Source organism: Homalodisca vitripennis, chromosome 3 (assembly GCF_021130785.1).
Source record: "Homalodisca vitripennis isolate AUS2020 chromosome 3, UT_GWSS_2.1, whole genome shotgun sequence".
NCBI classification, from domain to species: Eukaryota; Metazoa; Arthropoda; class Insecta; order Hemiptera; family Cicadellidae; genus Homalodisca; species Homalodisca vitripennis.
This window is the reverse complement of record NC_060209.1, coordinates 106,102,697-106,119,706: the sequence shown is the minus strand read 5'-3', so window position 1 is coordinate 106,119,706 and position 17,010 is coordinate 106,102,697. Positions and strand designations below refer to the sequence as shown.

Genomic DNA, 17,010 nt, shown 5'->3' with positions numbered 1-17,010 from the left:
ATTTGTTTGGATGCACATTAAACATGACTTTAATACGAGATATCACCCATAATTCTACATCCAACAATAATGGTTTGTAAGTACGGCTATTTGAAATTTAACATTGCTTTTATGACACCTAAAAAATAAAATATAACAATCCTCAAAATCCTGTTATCTTTTTTATTATCATTTAAATGACTTAGGTTTATATATTAAAAATAGAGTGAGTTAAACTAATCTTGGTTTGTAAAAGAAGGGAAATGAGGAATTGTGGAAGAAAGTTTAAATACTCAAGGATAATAAAACTCAGACGTGGAAATTATTTCTGATTTTCTTTCCAAAATAGGTATTTTATTCAATCTAAGACTTTACACTGTATTGAAAAAGTCATAAAGTTCTTTTTATCCAATAGTATTTTATCTTTAAACATATTACAACATAATGACTCCTAAGTACTTTGACACAAGTAAAAATAAAATAAGTACAAACGAAGTGAGCACCTACAGTACAACAAACGGAAACACACAAGTAGCAAATCGCACGGTACAGACATGGAACCAAGCTAAGCGGCTAGCGCACAGTGTGATTGTACTGCAAGGCTTAACAACTCGTGAGACTCCTGGTAACTAGAGGACTTGTTGTTTACGTTACATTACGATTACGCTCTCACTGCAACTATGGACAACTTGAGTTACATACACGGAGACACAGAAGACAACAGAACATTCACGTCAAGTATACTCGTGTAAACACAAGACAACACAATCGTGTGCAGATGAGATCGTTCATAACCTTTTGTTTTAGATTTATTTCACAACGACACGTTGCCTTGTACCAAAATTAGCAGTTTTAGAACAATTAAAGTATTTACATACAGAATTTGCTTAAACATTTTTTTTGTGAACAAATTGTTTTTGGAAACAAAAGGTTATATAGGAACATGTACTTTACAAGCTCAACAAAAAGTTAAGGCTAACGTTACAAATTTATCCATAGTTACAGCATCGTGTCTCAAGCTTCAACATAATCTTTGGTAGTCACAGGGTTGAATATTGTCGCCCACAATAAAGATTAATAACAAACAAATAATATATTACAATTAATTATTGTAATAGTATAGTAACATATAAAACAATAGATTTTGATAGCTAGCTCATAAGTTGTATAATTTTACACAAGTATGATGAACGTGTAGCTAAAAAATATAAAAACACATCATTTTGTGTGATAGAAAGTTTAGATAAAAACCAACAAACATTTCTAATAAATACCAATAACTTGTCAGAGTTATATTTCTAATAAACAATAGTAATTCCTAATTAATGTCTTTAACATTTCTGATGATTGATTTGATAGTCATGGATAATTAGAAATGGATTAATAGTATATAAATCAATAAAACACACAAAATAAAACAATAACTCCTTGAAAGAACATCTGAAATTCAGTTGACAAAATAGATTTCAAAACACTTGAACTAAAAGACAAAAATATAATTCACAACAAATAAACACTGGTAGCAAAACACGTTCAGCATAAGAACACCTTGTGTCATGAGCTTTTTTGTGCAACAGCTACAATAATATTAACACTTAGCGATATTAGTAAATAAAAGTAATAAAATAACACATAGTCTTACTTAATAAGGCTTCCTTTCAATGCTAACATAACCTTAACTTTCAATTCCTTTAAAGGGTGATGTTCACAATTGCAGCAAAAAAAGTTACTGGAATACAATATTGAAAAGGGTATATTATATAACTAATACATTGCCATACATAGAAATAAATTAATGGCACAGTAGATTTTTCAAACCAATATAATGGCATGCAGTCCCCGTTTAAATTATTTTTAACTAGAACTTCTACAAAAAGTCCAGATTTTTCTGACAAAAATTAAAAGATAATACAACAAAACACATCACTGGTACATTATTAAAACACAAATAAAACATAAATCACACAGTTAAAACAAAACATAATTTAAATAAACAAAAACATCCTTGTATACTTACTCGACATTAAAGACATGCAAGTTCATCAATAAAATACTTGTTCATGAATTGTCAGAAAAATCCAAACCTTTTAAAACACATTTGAATTGACTACATAAAGAACTAAGCATTACATTAAATTATCGCATCCGTGTCTATAATGTACAAATCCAAGCCATACAGTATTTAATTTGACTATGTTGATATGGATGGTGGATTCAATACTGTTCTTGAAGGCCAAAGGTGATTCAAAAATACTAGTCCCAGATAACGATCTACAACCGATAACGTCGTCGCTAGTTCACTTCACTGGGGTCGCTAAAAAAGGAAACTAACAAATTTCTCCAAACACACAACTTAAAAAACAGTCACATGTTTTTAACGATGAATCACTGTTTATTCCGAAAAATTTCAACAACAACAATTTACTATCCAATCCACTGAAACAGCTCTAATTGGTCCATTAAAAAACGATCAGTCAACGTCATATGGATTGGTCATTTGTACAGTGGAGGGCGATAAAAACACTAATCAGTGCGTGGCACCAAATACCGCACTCTCAATGCTGGTAACTAAATAAAACAACTAAAACAATCGTAACTAGCAATAAATTAATGACCATTCATCAGACTTAATTCTTCATCTATTTGGTATAACTCAAATGAAAACAACTAATAAAGAAGAACATAAGGAAAATAATTTGGTTAACAACCCAAAAATAACTTTTTCAACAAAATTAAATGTCTAGAGAAATAAACCATGAAATAAAGAATAAAGAACTACAACAATGAAATACTAAATTATTTTAAATGAACTCTTTTGTTTTGTAGGAACGAATAGTTAATATGGCTTTGTTACTGAGTAGCCTTTCTTTCGTTTGATCTCGACCTTGAGTTTCTTCCCACTAACGTGATAGCCGTTAAGGTTCTGGATGGCGACCTGGGCACTCAGGATATTGTCGTACGACACAAAACCTGTAACAGCAACAATCATTCATAACATTTTATAATACTATACATATGAAGACAAGATATAGACGCTGAATTCCAATCTTCGGTTGGTTGATGGTAAAGAGGAGGTATAGTAGTTGACATCTTTCTATTAAGCATTAAGTCATATTGACTGCTTTCCTAATCAAGCAACTGAGTGATTTTTAATTTCAGCGGTTATGCATTGAAACACCTAGATTTTATGTCTTCTGCCACCAACTTAATGAACTAGATCTGGATCGAATACTCAGGTCTAATTATCTCTCTTTAGCTCTTTTTGTGGTTATACATAAAACATTTAGAATGCAAAATGTAAAGTTTCTATATCCATAAAGACTGTAATATAAACTAGAATAAACATCAAAACAAAAAAATAACCTGTTAAATCATGAAATTCAATAAGGACACATGTAGATTGAGGCCAAGATCCTTATGAGTTAATAAACCAAAGAAGAGAAAGAAATGTTAACAATTTATTATATATTCGACAAGAGGCATCTTTCTGTTGAACCTAGTAAAACCATTCATCATCTTCAAGTACTTTATTGCAATAACTTAATAGACCTTTTTTCATATACACCTGTATTAACATTTCTTTCAAGTAACCAATAATATTTTGTATGTATATGGTATACCAAAATGCCTATTATCTTCTTAGATGGTGATAAAAATCTTGTCTGTGAACATTTTACCAAATCGGACTACTTTGACAGTTGTCAAATCCATTTAAAGTAAACCAAAAATAATCATAGAAAATGTTATTGCTAATTTGACCTAGATATTGTTGCATTTGGACTGCCAATCCCATAATTAGTAATCAAACAGATCCTTTTAATGTAATAGATGTAGTTTTTGAATTCAAGGAATAAATTCAAGTTAAATTCCTTATAGCAGTCATAATCAGGAAAGTCTTATTTTTTTTATTATTTCAATATGTTATACTGTGTGTTCCTAAAAGAATGACCCAATTTTAACTTGTAATAATATTGAAACAAACGTCACTAGGTAATTGAAACAGTGCTAGATGTTATAGACATAGTTTAAAGTTTTAGAAAAATTTGCTGTATATTGCTATCAACGCTGACCTTGAGTGTGCAGCCAGTATCTCACAAGTTGGTGTCTGCGCAACAGAAGGCATATTTTGTTATTGAATTTAGTTGTACACAATCAGTGATCACAGTTCAACAGGAATTTCGTATTCAATTTCATGCTGAACACCAAAAAACATTCTATGTTGGTATAAACAGTTTGAAGAAACCGGGTGCCTCTGTAAAGAGAAAATTCCTGGCCGGCCTCGTGTTCCTGAACAAACAGTGGAGCCCCCGCAAATGTAAGCGCCATGCTAGCCGAGAACTTGTGTTATCATGAACATGACACATGATCACGTGCATGACAGTGTAGTGTGTTACGGTGTTGTTTAACCCTCAAACCATACCGATTACAACTGGTACAAGCTCTTGACCAATGAGCTAATGACAAAGTAAAGCGAGTGGACTTTAGTAATGCTATGCTAGAAGACAAGGAAGATGACACTTTTATGCCACGGTTGATATTCAGTGACGAGGCAATTTTCCATATTAGCGGTAAGGTTAATCGTCATAATGTGCCTATATGGGGGCTCGAAAATCCTCATGAAACCATAAAAGACAAACGTTATTCACCAAAAGTGAATGCTTTTTGTTCTGTTTTGCAAAGCAAGGTTTATGGACCCTATTTTTTTAAAGGAACCAACCATAATAGGACAATCATATCTTGCAATGCTACGGAACTGGTTATTTCCATAACTTACAGTTGACTCTGACAATTTCATCTATCAGCAAGATGGAGCACCACTGCACTGGCACAAAAAAGTGCACAGATTCCTCAATGACAACTTGCCTCAATGTTGGATAGGGCGTACAGGACCACGAGTCCAGGCTATTCGTTCTTGGTCTCCTAGGTCCCCTGACCTCACACCTTGTGATATTTTCCTGTGAGGATATGTTAAAGAATGTATTTACATTCCTCCCTTACCTCGTAATATTGATGAATTAGTTTTTATATAAATATCTTTTTTCAGAAAAAGAAACAGAATATCAGCTGCTGTAGCTTCAGTGACAGAAGACACCTTAAGAAAAGTTTCTAGTGCAGCCATAAGATGACACATTGAACAATTAGATGCATTTTTGTAAACCTCAGTCTTTTTAAAGTAATTTAGTATGCAATTCGTTTGATGTACAGCCTTTCTTGCTAATAAATAAATATATTGAAAATCAGGTCATTCTTTTAGGGACACGCTGTAGTTAACAACCATTTAAACATCATATGAGCTTATATTCAAATACAACACAGATGGAAAATGTTTCTATGAATACAGATCTATTAGATGTAATAAAAGCGGCAAGTGGCACATATGAGTGTAATGTACAATTAATATATAGTACTGATGTATCTCATCATTTAAAGAATCAAGGCTTTTGTCCCAAAGAGCCTTGATTAAGTTACCCATCAATTGAACACTTTTTTCAGGAAAGGAAAAGTTACTGTGTTACGCATCTGTAACTAGTCTTATGTATTAATATGTCTTACAGTACTGCCAATAAAAAGATTAAATGATGGTTTTTCATCAAATTGGGATAATAAGATGTACAAGAACAAGAATTTGTCACATTTTCTATAAAACTTCATTACAAAATATTAAAAATACACAACACAATCACCAACAAATAATGAGAATAGATAATTGGCCTACTTCGAAATGGTCATTAACACAATATTATTAACTGTTTAAATAAGTTTAAAATTAGAACACACATATTGGCTTTGAAGTCTTTTCATTATTTAATCCAATGTCTATTTCATTTTTTATAAAATTATTAAATGTAAAATGTGAATGTCTTATTAAAGGTTTTATACTTCAATAAATATTTAAACATTTTTATGCATCTGGAGTATATCAAGTATGCTGAAATAAACTATGTTTAGATATTAATAACAAATACTTTTTAATTGTTCCAAGAATCTTCAATTAGTTGCAATAGTTAATAATTTGAACATTTAAATGTACGCCTAGTGTTTGTTTTGGTGGGTTTTAAATTCAAATAATGACTGCATATTCAGTAGCTGATCAAAATGATACACTTGATGATTGAATCATGTGATAAAAACTGATCATATATCATTTAAACTGACAGGAAGATATGACAGAGTAGATATAACATTATCTTTATATTTATTCCAGTATACAGTACCTAGTTCAGAAGACATATTTTAATAAAGGTAGACTGTGAAATTTAATAAAACATGTACATAAAGCCAATAACTTTTAATTTATCCATGCCTAACCTTCCATATGGTAAAATTATTCAACTGATGCATTGTTAAATGTGTTATGTTAAATATAACTGTTCCAAGAAAACAATATAACAATAGCATTTTTTTTTAATAATGATTTGTAATATTTTTAATCTCTAGTTAAGACTGGCTGAATTATTTTCACAGAAAGTTGAAATCTTTGAAAAATATACTTCTACTCACACCATCTTGAAGAATTTAACATTAAACAGTTTTATTATTATGCTATGTTTAGAAAAAAACGATATTTGAATGAATTTGTTTTGATTTCTCATATCTACAAACATAAAAATAATTTATGATGCTTTAAGATTTTATTCAAAAGTTAAAAGCAAATTACTTATACATTCATCGTTTAAATATCTACAGCAGTGATTCAACCAAAGATATACCAATTCTGAATATTCTAATTCTTGTAAAAATGTTTTGTTAATGTTTTCCCTTATTTGCCACTAAATTAACTAGATCAACTACAAATAATTATATTACCTAGACTTCCTTATTGGGGTAAAAAATAATATGAATAAAGGTCGGGGTTTGTAAAAAATGAGGCGACAGCTTTACTTAGCAAAAGAGACAAAGACAAGACAGCACAGGACGATACAGGCGACGACATGACACTCCAAAACCAAGCTCTAACTACGGAAACCATGCAGTCTCACTCAGATTAGAGTACTATTTCAGATAAATAAAATAATGCAAAAGAGCAAAATCGAAAGCAACTCCATAGTTTTTACCTGAATAACATGAAACAATAACGTTGCTTTTTTGATGGCTTCACAATAATTATTTAGCTAACTTAAATCTAATGCTTAACTAATTTAAAAACTATCACAATATGTACTATTTGTGAAAATGGATCTTTTTCTGTAATTCATTAAAAGGTAATTTTTTAATGAGATATATAATTTATAATTTATTTTCATTTTTTCTTCAATCATCATCTTTTCATTTTATCATCAATTTATCTCTTTAGAACGAGCTTTAAGAAATACATTACATTGATTTGGATTTATTAAACAAAATTAGGATACAAGAAAATATATTAGTATAAACCTGTACAGATTTTTTTCGTATAGTATGCATTGGGACACAGAGCTTGTTCTGAGTGTAACAAGCAGGTTTTCAGTTGCGTATTGTTTGTCTAGTGTAACATGCGTTAATGTTTAAATTTCACACAATTTGTATGTATTACAATACATTTTGGCTTCTTCACTTCATAACTAATTTCATTTATACACCCTAGATCAAATCCAGCAGCAGATCTTGAGATACCAATTTTCAGTTTGCAACTCACAATAATTTATGCAGCCATATTTTTTAACAATAACTAAAATATGCATTGAAATATGTTCCAATTATATAAAAGAATAATATAAAAACTGGAACCATTGTAGTCTTAACTTATATTTCATAAATTAACTTCACCGAAAAGAAAACTTTAGAGGCAATAGTTATAACATAGGCAATAGTTATAACATATGTGTTTTCAGGATGCTTTGCAGGGATTCAAATTACAGAAAAAGATCCGCTATATTACCCATCGAAGTGTGTACGCTGCACTCACCAAAACATTTAGACATATTAGTCTCTTTGTCGATGTATACTTTGGCCGATATGACGTTACCATAAGGGCAAAAGGTCTGGGCGAGTTTTCTGTCGGTAAACTCAGCCGGGAGATGATAGATGAACAAGTTGGCGCCTTCTGGGCCCTCCGCCTGCTTTTGGTGGTGGTACTTCGCTGGTGTACCATTGCCCGCATAACTCAGTGCCATCTGCTCGTCTTAAAACAAACCACCGAAAACATCACACCGTACAGTCCAACACAGACATGGTGACCTAGGTGTTGCGCTGGCCAAAGGAATTATTTTGTAACAGCAATATACTAATATTACTCTCTTTAGCTTATTTTATTGTTTAAGTTATACTTGAATCTATAATGCTCCCAACGACAGACAATGGCATTATAAATAGTATGTGACTTTATAAGGTCCCAGAATTAATAGTGTGAAGAAAAATGGAATATGAAACCGTATATTAAAAAAAAAATAAAACTTCATGACTTTAAATTGATATTAAGAATCTTAAATGGCAGACAATACATAATAAACATAAACTGTAGAGTTTACTAGATTTTGTGAATGAAACCAAATAAATTTTTCGTTGTATTGATCATGTAGAAATAATTTATTTATACATTTTTCGATGATTTTAAACATTTTTTCAATCAAAAGTTATTTTTTTGAAATTTATCCCTTACATTTGACATTAATTTGTGTTATCCGTAAAACAATATAGCTTCTTTCTCTGAAGTTCATTGTAAAATATAAATACTGTTTGAAAAATATAAGTTAATAGAATAATTACAAAGTTATGAGATTTGCAATTATTGAGTGTAACAAAACTAACTTATTCTACTGAACAATCAACTTAATCAGCCTAAATAAACGTACTCATATTAACAATGTTAATTTTGTTATACGTAATGACAGCAAATGTCCTACACCTCGTTATCCATTTAAAAGCTTTTGGAAAAACTGTAATGAAATTTCCTTTTACGCCAGCAGAACACCATTGATGTAATGTTATAGAAAAAAGTAAAAAATACATTCAAATAAAACAAATAATTTAAAAACACATCTAATACACTCAACACAAAATACATGAAGTTTCTTCATCATTACAGAAAGCAGGAAGAACACAAATTGTGCTTTTTATTTTTGTAGATAATAACAGTTTTAGAAATTTAGTAAAAAATAACAAACTAACTGAAACATTAACGTGTATTATACTAAAAGAAAATGTAATACATTGGGTTCAAAATAAAACCGTAATAACTCAACAACAAACAAAAAACACAGCTTTTAGTTGGGTCAGTTAGTGTGCTTTTTGTATGATTTAAGCTTCTCTGACACTACTTTACATATGATTTTAAACCGATTTGAATGATTAAAATCAAATATATCAGTTTTTAATGTTTTCCCTATAAAAAGCCAGCTGAAGGTTAGAAAGTTTCCTACTTGCCATTGCTAACCCCAAGGAGCTTGCACAACCCGTAAAAGAATGTCCAGGTAAATGTATCTGAAGACAAAACCCTTTTAGAGGCCACAACAACAATCAGCCTCTCAAACTGTTCCACCTTCTGTGAAACTAGAGGGCTGAGATTCTAAACACAGATAATATTGGCCTTAAATAGGAAATTTAAGAAGTTGATCTTAAAGGAGTTTTAAAGTAATTTTTAAATTACTTCAGATGCATTTTTACATTGTAGTTCAGGAGGCTGAGAGCCAATTTACACCATATAAACAAACAACCTAGTTTTCTTGAAGTCTATAAGGAAATTGTATTCGAAAATAGTATAACAATTTCATATTTTTAACCATTTCGATACCCTATCAATTTGACCTCTACTAACGAGGCTGATGATCAATTTCTTATGTAGGGGAAAATTCTCTATCAATTTCAAGAAAACCTGGCTGTGTGTTTATACAATGCACACTGGCTCCTGGCTCCATAATTATTGGTCTTACGAGTAACCAAGAAATAACAGAAAAATAAAGTTGTAAACAAACATGAGAGCAGTTGTCAGTTTATTGTATGGTTAACCGATGACTGTAAACGTAAACGAAAATTAAAAATTGAAAGGATGTCAAAAAGCCAAGTTAAAATTTCATATTGATTAAAAAAACATGTAGCAAACCTACTTCGTAGTTGTTTATATGAATTCATAAACATAATATTTAAATCTTTTCTACACAGTATATATTAAATTATTTTAGTTATAAAATAGATTACCATAATTAATGACTGACAATTACAGCTCTTAAAAAATGCTTTTCTGTTATGTAAAGAATGTTTACAAACTCATAACTAACGCCTTCAGCCTAATGAGTTCCCCACTCAAGTAATCCTTAAGTATCAATAAAAATTAATTAATAATATGTTATAAAGCTCTGCACTGACATTTATTTCACTAAAAAATACTCGCTAGGCTTTTCTTTCAGATTTAGAGACTGTTCAACTGGCTTTTATGTAGGGAAACTCATAAAACAGTTTTATTAGAAATGGAGGATAAGAGTGTGTGTGTGTGTGTGTGTGTGTGTGTGTGTGTGTGTGTGTGTGTGTGTGTGTGTGTGTGTGTGTGAAACCACAAATATCGGCTTGTACCTAATACAAGTTCTGATAATCTTTTTAATGTCGAATGTATGACAAAAACTATACGATAGAAAAACTTATCAAACTATAATGTTACATTACTGATATTACCTACTGATCAATCTATATACCTAAGTTTACTATTTACAGAACTGTAATAATAAAATGCTTAGGTTCATAAATTTAAAATCCTACTATTAACTAACTATTTAGACCTGATATATCTAACTTATTATAAAATTAGTAAAATGCACACCTTAAACAATACTACACATACACAACACAGAAAGCACACACATAGCACAAAAACATTCAGTTGAAAGGGTTTGAAACAAAATTATTCAGTTATTTTTTTAGCTTTTGATATTAATGTATTTAAAATGTAGAAGAACATTTGTATGGGTGCAGACAAAATAATCAGATAGACCAGCAGCAAAGCGCAGAAGAGAAAAACAACAACCACTATAGACTTATGTCTATCCACTAATTGTAACTGTGATCCGTTTGTTGTCCGCAATACCGCACCATCATCTAATAGTGTATCAACAATTAATATTGTAATAAATCTCACCTTTAGTGTTCTAAAATTGTATTAATACTCTGTCTATGGTCACTTAATGATAATGTTACCTAATTATCATTATTACTGACTACTTTTAATTATTTGTATTTAAATAAGATTAATAAATGTGTAGAAAATGAAAGGGATAGTAAAGAAATGCAAATAAATTTAATGATTAGATATTCAGGCACTGTACTTCATTTTATGAGTGAATAACAAAATATAGAACTCCAACTTTTTTTAAAAGTTGCAAAAGTAGAATTATGTTTCCATACAGGCAGAAAACAGTGTCTTATAAGATATTCAGATTCCTAAAAGGCTAAAAAACTACACAGTAGAAAAACATTTTAACGTAAACGTTACTAAATATATCCCAAGATTATTTTTAGAGAAGCTTGGGAAGTATTCCATTTGAAATGAATTTATATCCTTGACATTTTTTTTACATTAAATATGATAATAAAGGAAAATATCCAGATTGCACAACACACAGTGTGTATTGACGATTAAACCAAGGACTTCTAGAACTGTTATGCTTCTATTCATTTTAGCATCATTATTTATGAAAGCATTCATAATTTAATTTTCTCAAATCTTTAACACTATGACCAAAGTTATAGTTATGACCAAATGTTGAGTACACCTATAAAAACACTTCTGTATTAAAAAATCAGATTAAAAGTATATCTTGTTCTTTATCACTAGCCACCTTTTTCAATAAATCTGAAATAGTACAGGATAAATACATAACTGTCAGATATTACTAAATAACATAAAAAATGAATATGAGCCATGGGAAAGTCGATGCTCTCACAAAAAGTGTGAAAAATAATAGGTAAAAAATATCTGTGCACATTAAAAATAAATTTACTTAAAAAAAACCAAACAAATATTATTAAAAGTTAAAAAGAAAATGTTTTTAAAAGTAAAGCATGGAAAATGCTCCTTGTAAAGTGAAGTGACACAATTTGTATTTTTTTTATAAAGTTTAATTTTAGAATTGTATGGATTAAAATATTCTAATTATTTTCAAAGAATCCATTGTATTGTGTTGTGTCTATAAATTTGTATTTTAATAGTTAATTTAAAAATGGATGATCTCTACAATCGACCTTTTCTTCAAGCAAGTATTAAAGTCCTCTCTCTAAAGAAAAAAAAAACATTACTGTTTACCTCAAATCAGAGGCTTTTCAAATTTTTTTAACCACTTTTTAATTTAGACAACCGAAGCAAAAATATGAAATGGTTATCTCTTACATAAAGGGCAAAGCACTGATTGATATGAAACTATGCCAAATGAGCATCGCAAAGAGAAAATGTTCTTTGGACATTGTTACTTTCTGCCCATAAGACTTACAACCTTTTTCTTCCAGCTAAAAGTTGAATAGTAAAATGTTTTGCATTTAACAATCATGCAGTTTAAAACATGATATTTGGTCTCATCTTAAATTGAGGATATTACAACAGTAAAATAGTTATCGCAATGCAGCAGAAAATTACAATAAAACTTTGTATATGACAACTTATTGTTTGGTTGGAAGAAGAGTAACAGCTTATGTCTTATTTATAGAGGGTAAGAAGATGGTATATGTTTTAGATAAAGTTTGAAGAAAAAAGAGATTTGTTGTATAAATCCCATTGAATGTCAAATTAGAAACGTTACAGTACATTCTTAATTTTGAGACGAATTAAATTTGTTGTGTCTTTGTTTCACAATAATACTGTAATTCTTTCAAAATTGTATAAAAACAGAACTGAGTCGTGCAAAAAATATTTCACAACTTAAAAAAAATAGCTTACATATATTATCTACACAAACAACATTGAAACACAAAGACCATTTAGCATGCTAAGAAAAGCTGTCCTATGTCTTCCAAGCAATAGTTTTCTCAATAACTGACATCCAATTTCAGATAAACTGTCCAGTGAAGAAATTCAGAGAACATTTTAGAGTAAGACCATCTTATTGGGGCAATAGTTTAATCCCTGTAGCATCAAGTGAACCAAGCCATTGTTGCATCCACATGAATGAAGAAAACATGAAAGCATAAACACAATTGGCTGTCAATGTCCCAGGACTATAAATTTAATTGATCACTAAAACTTAATCAAAATAAGTTATGTTTCTCATACTTTGCATTTTGTCTTCTATACAATTTTAATAAAGACTTCATCATGAAATCTCTATGAATATTAAACTTTACTTATTGTTTGATCAATTAAAAATTATTACATTAATTTTATGAATGAATATATGTAACTTATTGCAACCAATAACGTAAAATGTATACAATGATTTTCTAATAAAAAAATTACATTCTTAGTTATAACGTGAATTTAGAAGAAACACACAACATTAAAATGTTTGCTTACCCACTTAAACAAGCTGAGTAAGTAATATATAAATATAGTTTTGCACAAGTCTTGTGTAACTGTTTAGTACATCAAAAACTGAATGAAAAGATCAATCTAAAAGACAATTAATTTACAACTACATCTAGTACTACTATTTATTATTTACATGACCATTTATTGTAAACACATAGTTGCTTAAAATTTGTATACACAAAAAGGAAATTTCAAAATATAACTAATAATTTTAGTACAAAATAGGAAAGAATAAGTAACTAAGAAATTGTAAATATTATTTTCAATAAATTTTCAACTTAAGAATGGAAAATTGTAACTAATAATGTTTAATTGTGAATTTGATATGAAAAGATTAAGACAAGTAAACACAAAGTTAACCGTATTAGGTGTGCACTGTGAACACATATGTACAGAAGTATGTAACCACACCGACACCGACAAGCCAGTACACTCAGTACTTACAGTTGTTGGTGAAGTGCGTGTAAGCGTCCGGGACACTCAGAGCCGTTGAGGTGATCCCGTTCAGCGGAGAATTCAAGGCATTTAAGGTGGTGGTGCCAGTGGCTGTAACATTTATAAAAATTCACTCATCAACGATTAAGAGACAGAATTTTTTGTACGTCCTTGATATTAAGAATCTGAGCCATTATGAACCTGCAACTTCATTGGGCTTCTGAGAACTAGGTATTGGTTTGATTGTATCAGAAATGCCAACCATAAAGCCTTTCCTTGCCCAATACACACCAGAACCCTCTAATTTTATCTAGGAGGCAAGTATATAGGCATATATTCATAGACATACGGTTAACAATACTTATTGTCTCAAATCTATAAAGCACTTGGGCTAAGAGCAGCTGAATTACAATGATTTACCGTGAGTTCTCATCTTTAAAGCATACACACACTAAGCATCACATAAGATTCTCTTATCACCTAAGGACTAGGGTAAACCTTTTAACACTGTCAATCCCAACATTTTACAAGTTTTCATATACTGTATGCCAAATCAATAAAATTATAATTTTTTAACTCATTTAGGGGACAGTGTCATGACATTGTCAACTATTATCACTGCTACTGATTGATCAGTTACATTTATGCTGTAAACGTTTAACAGAAAGAATGTTTATTTTTAGTACTAACTGATATAAAATATGTTTAAGAATGTACATTTTATATTTTTTTCTAAATGTCTGGAAAAAAGGATGTTGCATTTTATACATGTTCTTAAATTGTCCGGTTATCCATATGTTGGCAATGGAAGGATTAAAACAAGCCACACAATATTTTTAATTATTTTTCCATGTCAATGAAATGTGTTGAAAATTCCAAAAATAAATTCTCTAATTTTCTAAAAAAATAATGATTTAACTTACATTTTGTTGACTTAATCTTATGTAGATAAATAATAGTTCACGGTTCATTTCCTTATGAATCGATTTCTTGAAGAAATAAAATTCATTATGAACAATAAGAAAACCTAAAAAAATCTAAACACAAATTCAAATGAAAGGATCTTGAAAGTTTTCCAAGTGGCTAGAATAAAGAAACAAAGCAGTGGACTGGTGGATGTTTATTACAACGACAACGTCTGAGTACAAAGTGGCCTTAACATTCGTCGTGAAATTCGCAAACAACCATTTGGCAACAACTCTAAACAAGTCTCAGTGTTCTTGGCAATGTTAACGTTTTCTCAGTGTAATCCGGAACATCTTGTTACTGGATAGCGGATATACTCATTACCATTGGATTTCCTACACTCACGGTGAAAAACAGAAACAGAATCAAAAGAAGTCAATGACTGGACAGATTCTTATGATTGTGTTACAAAATGTTTTAGGTATTACAAAATATTTATAAAATAAACCATTGGAATAAACTGTAAATAATTAAATATATAATACAAAAATACTGAATAGTTTTAAAAGTATTTTTTACAATTATGTACAAAAATAAGTTTTTTTTGAACGATTAAAATACTTATGCTAAAATAGGGTGAGAACAATAAATAAATTTTAAAATCTAAATTATTCGGAATGTTCCATAAGTTATTTGCATTTAATATTATCAAATATTTTCAAAAACTTTACATCTATTTTTGGTTTAACAAAGGATGCATGGGCGATACCATATAGGGACAAGGGGGTTGCTATGCCACACCCTTGGAAGAAGAGGAAAATAATAAATAACCGATAGAAACCTTGGAAGCTATATTAATAAAACTAATATTTTAATGACAGGTTGATTATTTGACCTTCAAGACAATGTAATTAAATATTGCCTTATACACAAAACAAGTTAAACTAACTCTTTAAGGCCTCCACCCCCCTATTAATAGTTTTTGCTCCCCCTCCCCCAAAATAATCATTGGTGGCGCCCATGAGGGCATGTAAATGAATGAGGTAATAATTCAGCAGCCAAGAACTAATTAGCATTGTATAAAACAAGCAATCTAGTTTTTTGTGGATTTGATAATTTAAGAGAAATTATTTCTTAATCGAATGTCAGTTATGATAGTTTTTGTGAGGGTTGACATGAGAGTGTATGTAAATGGATAAAACAAAATTTATTCAGATCAAGCAACCACAATATACTGACTTTTTTTACTGAAAGTGATGGATGAAATCTGTTTTTCTCCTAGTCTGATGTTGATATAACTATTTATGTTGTCTTTTAAGGGGATCAAGCTTAAAAAATGTGATCTGAGAAAAACATTGTTTGTATTTTTAAACCTTCACATTTTATCCCCAATAAAACGAATGTAAGCTGATGATAAATTTCGTTCATAGGAGAAATTCCTCTCTTGATTTCACAAAAACAAGGTGTGTGCTTATACAATGCAAATTGACTCTAGATTATTAGACTACACCTTTGTACTATTTGAGGAGGTAACATTGAGTGGTACATTGCAAAGGTTAGTTGAATATAATGTTGACATAGAAAACTTCATTCCACTATGTCCTAGCTACCATCATCAATATCTGAACTTGAAGTAGTATATTACAAGAACAAGCAAGTAGTTCCTGTATAAAACCTATTTTTGTGTCCGTGTACCTGCAAGTATAGGATTGATTCACACAAAGTCAATTGCACATGTGTTTAATCCTTTTACGTTTATTGACGTAATATATGAATAAGGTGCTACTGATGTAATATTATGCATCATTTTATTGTTCTTGTTTTATTTTGTTGTCTGTCGTAATATTGCACAAGAAGCATTTGTATGATAACTGTGCATTGCACAAGTAGTTCTTGCGTTTAATACTAGATGTCAGAACTTCCTTGGTCCTCCGTCACTAGTGTTTGCACCTTGGTTCGCTGAAGTCGCACAGCGCAGACAGCTACCACGTGTTGTTGCATGTTAACCATCCCAGAGAATTTTATGGTTTCATTTGCGAGAATGAAAAACGCCTTAATAAGGTTATTAAACATTTTTTTGCCAACAATACCTTAAACAAAAATTTGAAATATACATTAACAAAAACTTGTTTGCATAAAAAGCATAGAGTAAACCCTACAAACATATCTCTATAAAAAAACAACAACAAAAATTCAGGAAACAAGATAATTTTAGGCACAAAATAAAAACCATTTAGGGGTTTAAGATCTTAAATCTTGTCTGCAGT

At 30.2% G+C, this 17,010-nt stretch overlaps 1 protein-coding gene across 14 annotated transcripts in view; it reads right to left on the bottom strand.

Annotated features, from left to right (window-relative positions):
- Window positions 1-301: 301 nt before the first annotated feature.
- The window catches only part of LOC124357269 (CUGBP Elav-like family member 1), a 1,015,984-nt gene continuing 999,275 nt past the window's right edge, over window positions 302-17,010 (bottom strand). For 12 of the 14 annotated variants that reach the window (XM_046808844.1, XM_046808846.1, XM_046808842.1 and 9 more), the window contains 3 exons: window positions 13,847-13,948; window positions 7,865-8,080; window positions 302-2,949 (listed from right to left, as the gene is read on the bottom strand). In XM_046808844.1, the coding sequence (XP_046664800.1) occupies window positions 2,816-2,949; window positions 7,865-8,080; window positions 13,847-13,948 (452 nt within the window). In that variant the 3' untranslated portion in view covers window positions 302-2,815. The remainder of the gene's footprint in view (window positions 2,950-7,864; window positions 8,081-13,846; window positions 13,949-17,010) is intronic. The other 2 variants (XM_046808854.1, XM_046808855.1) reach the window with 1 other exon arrangement.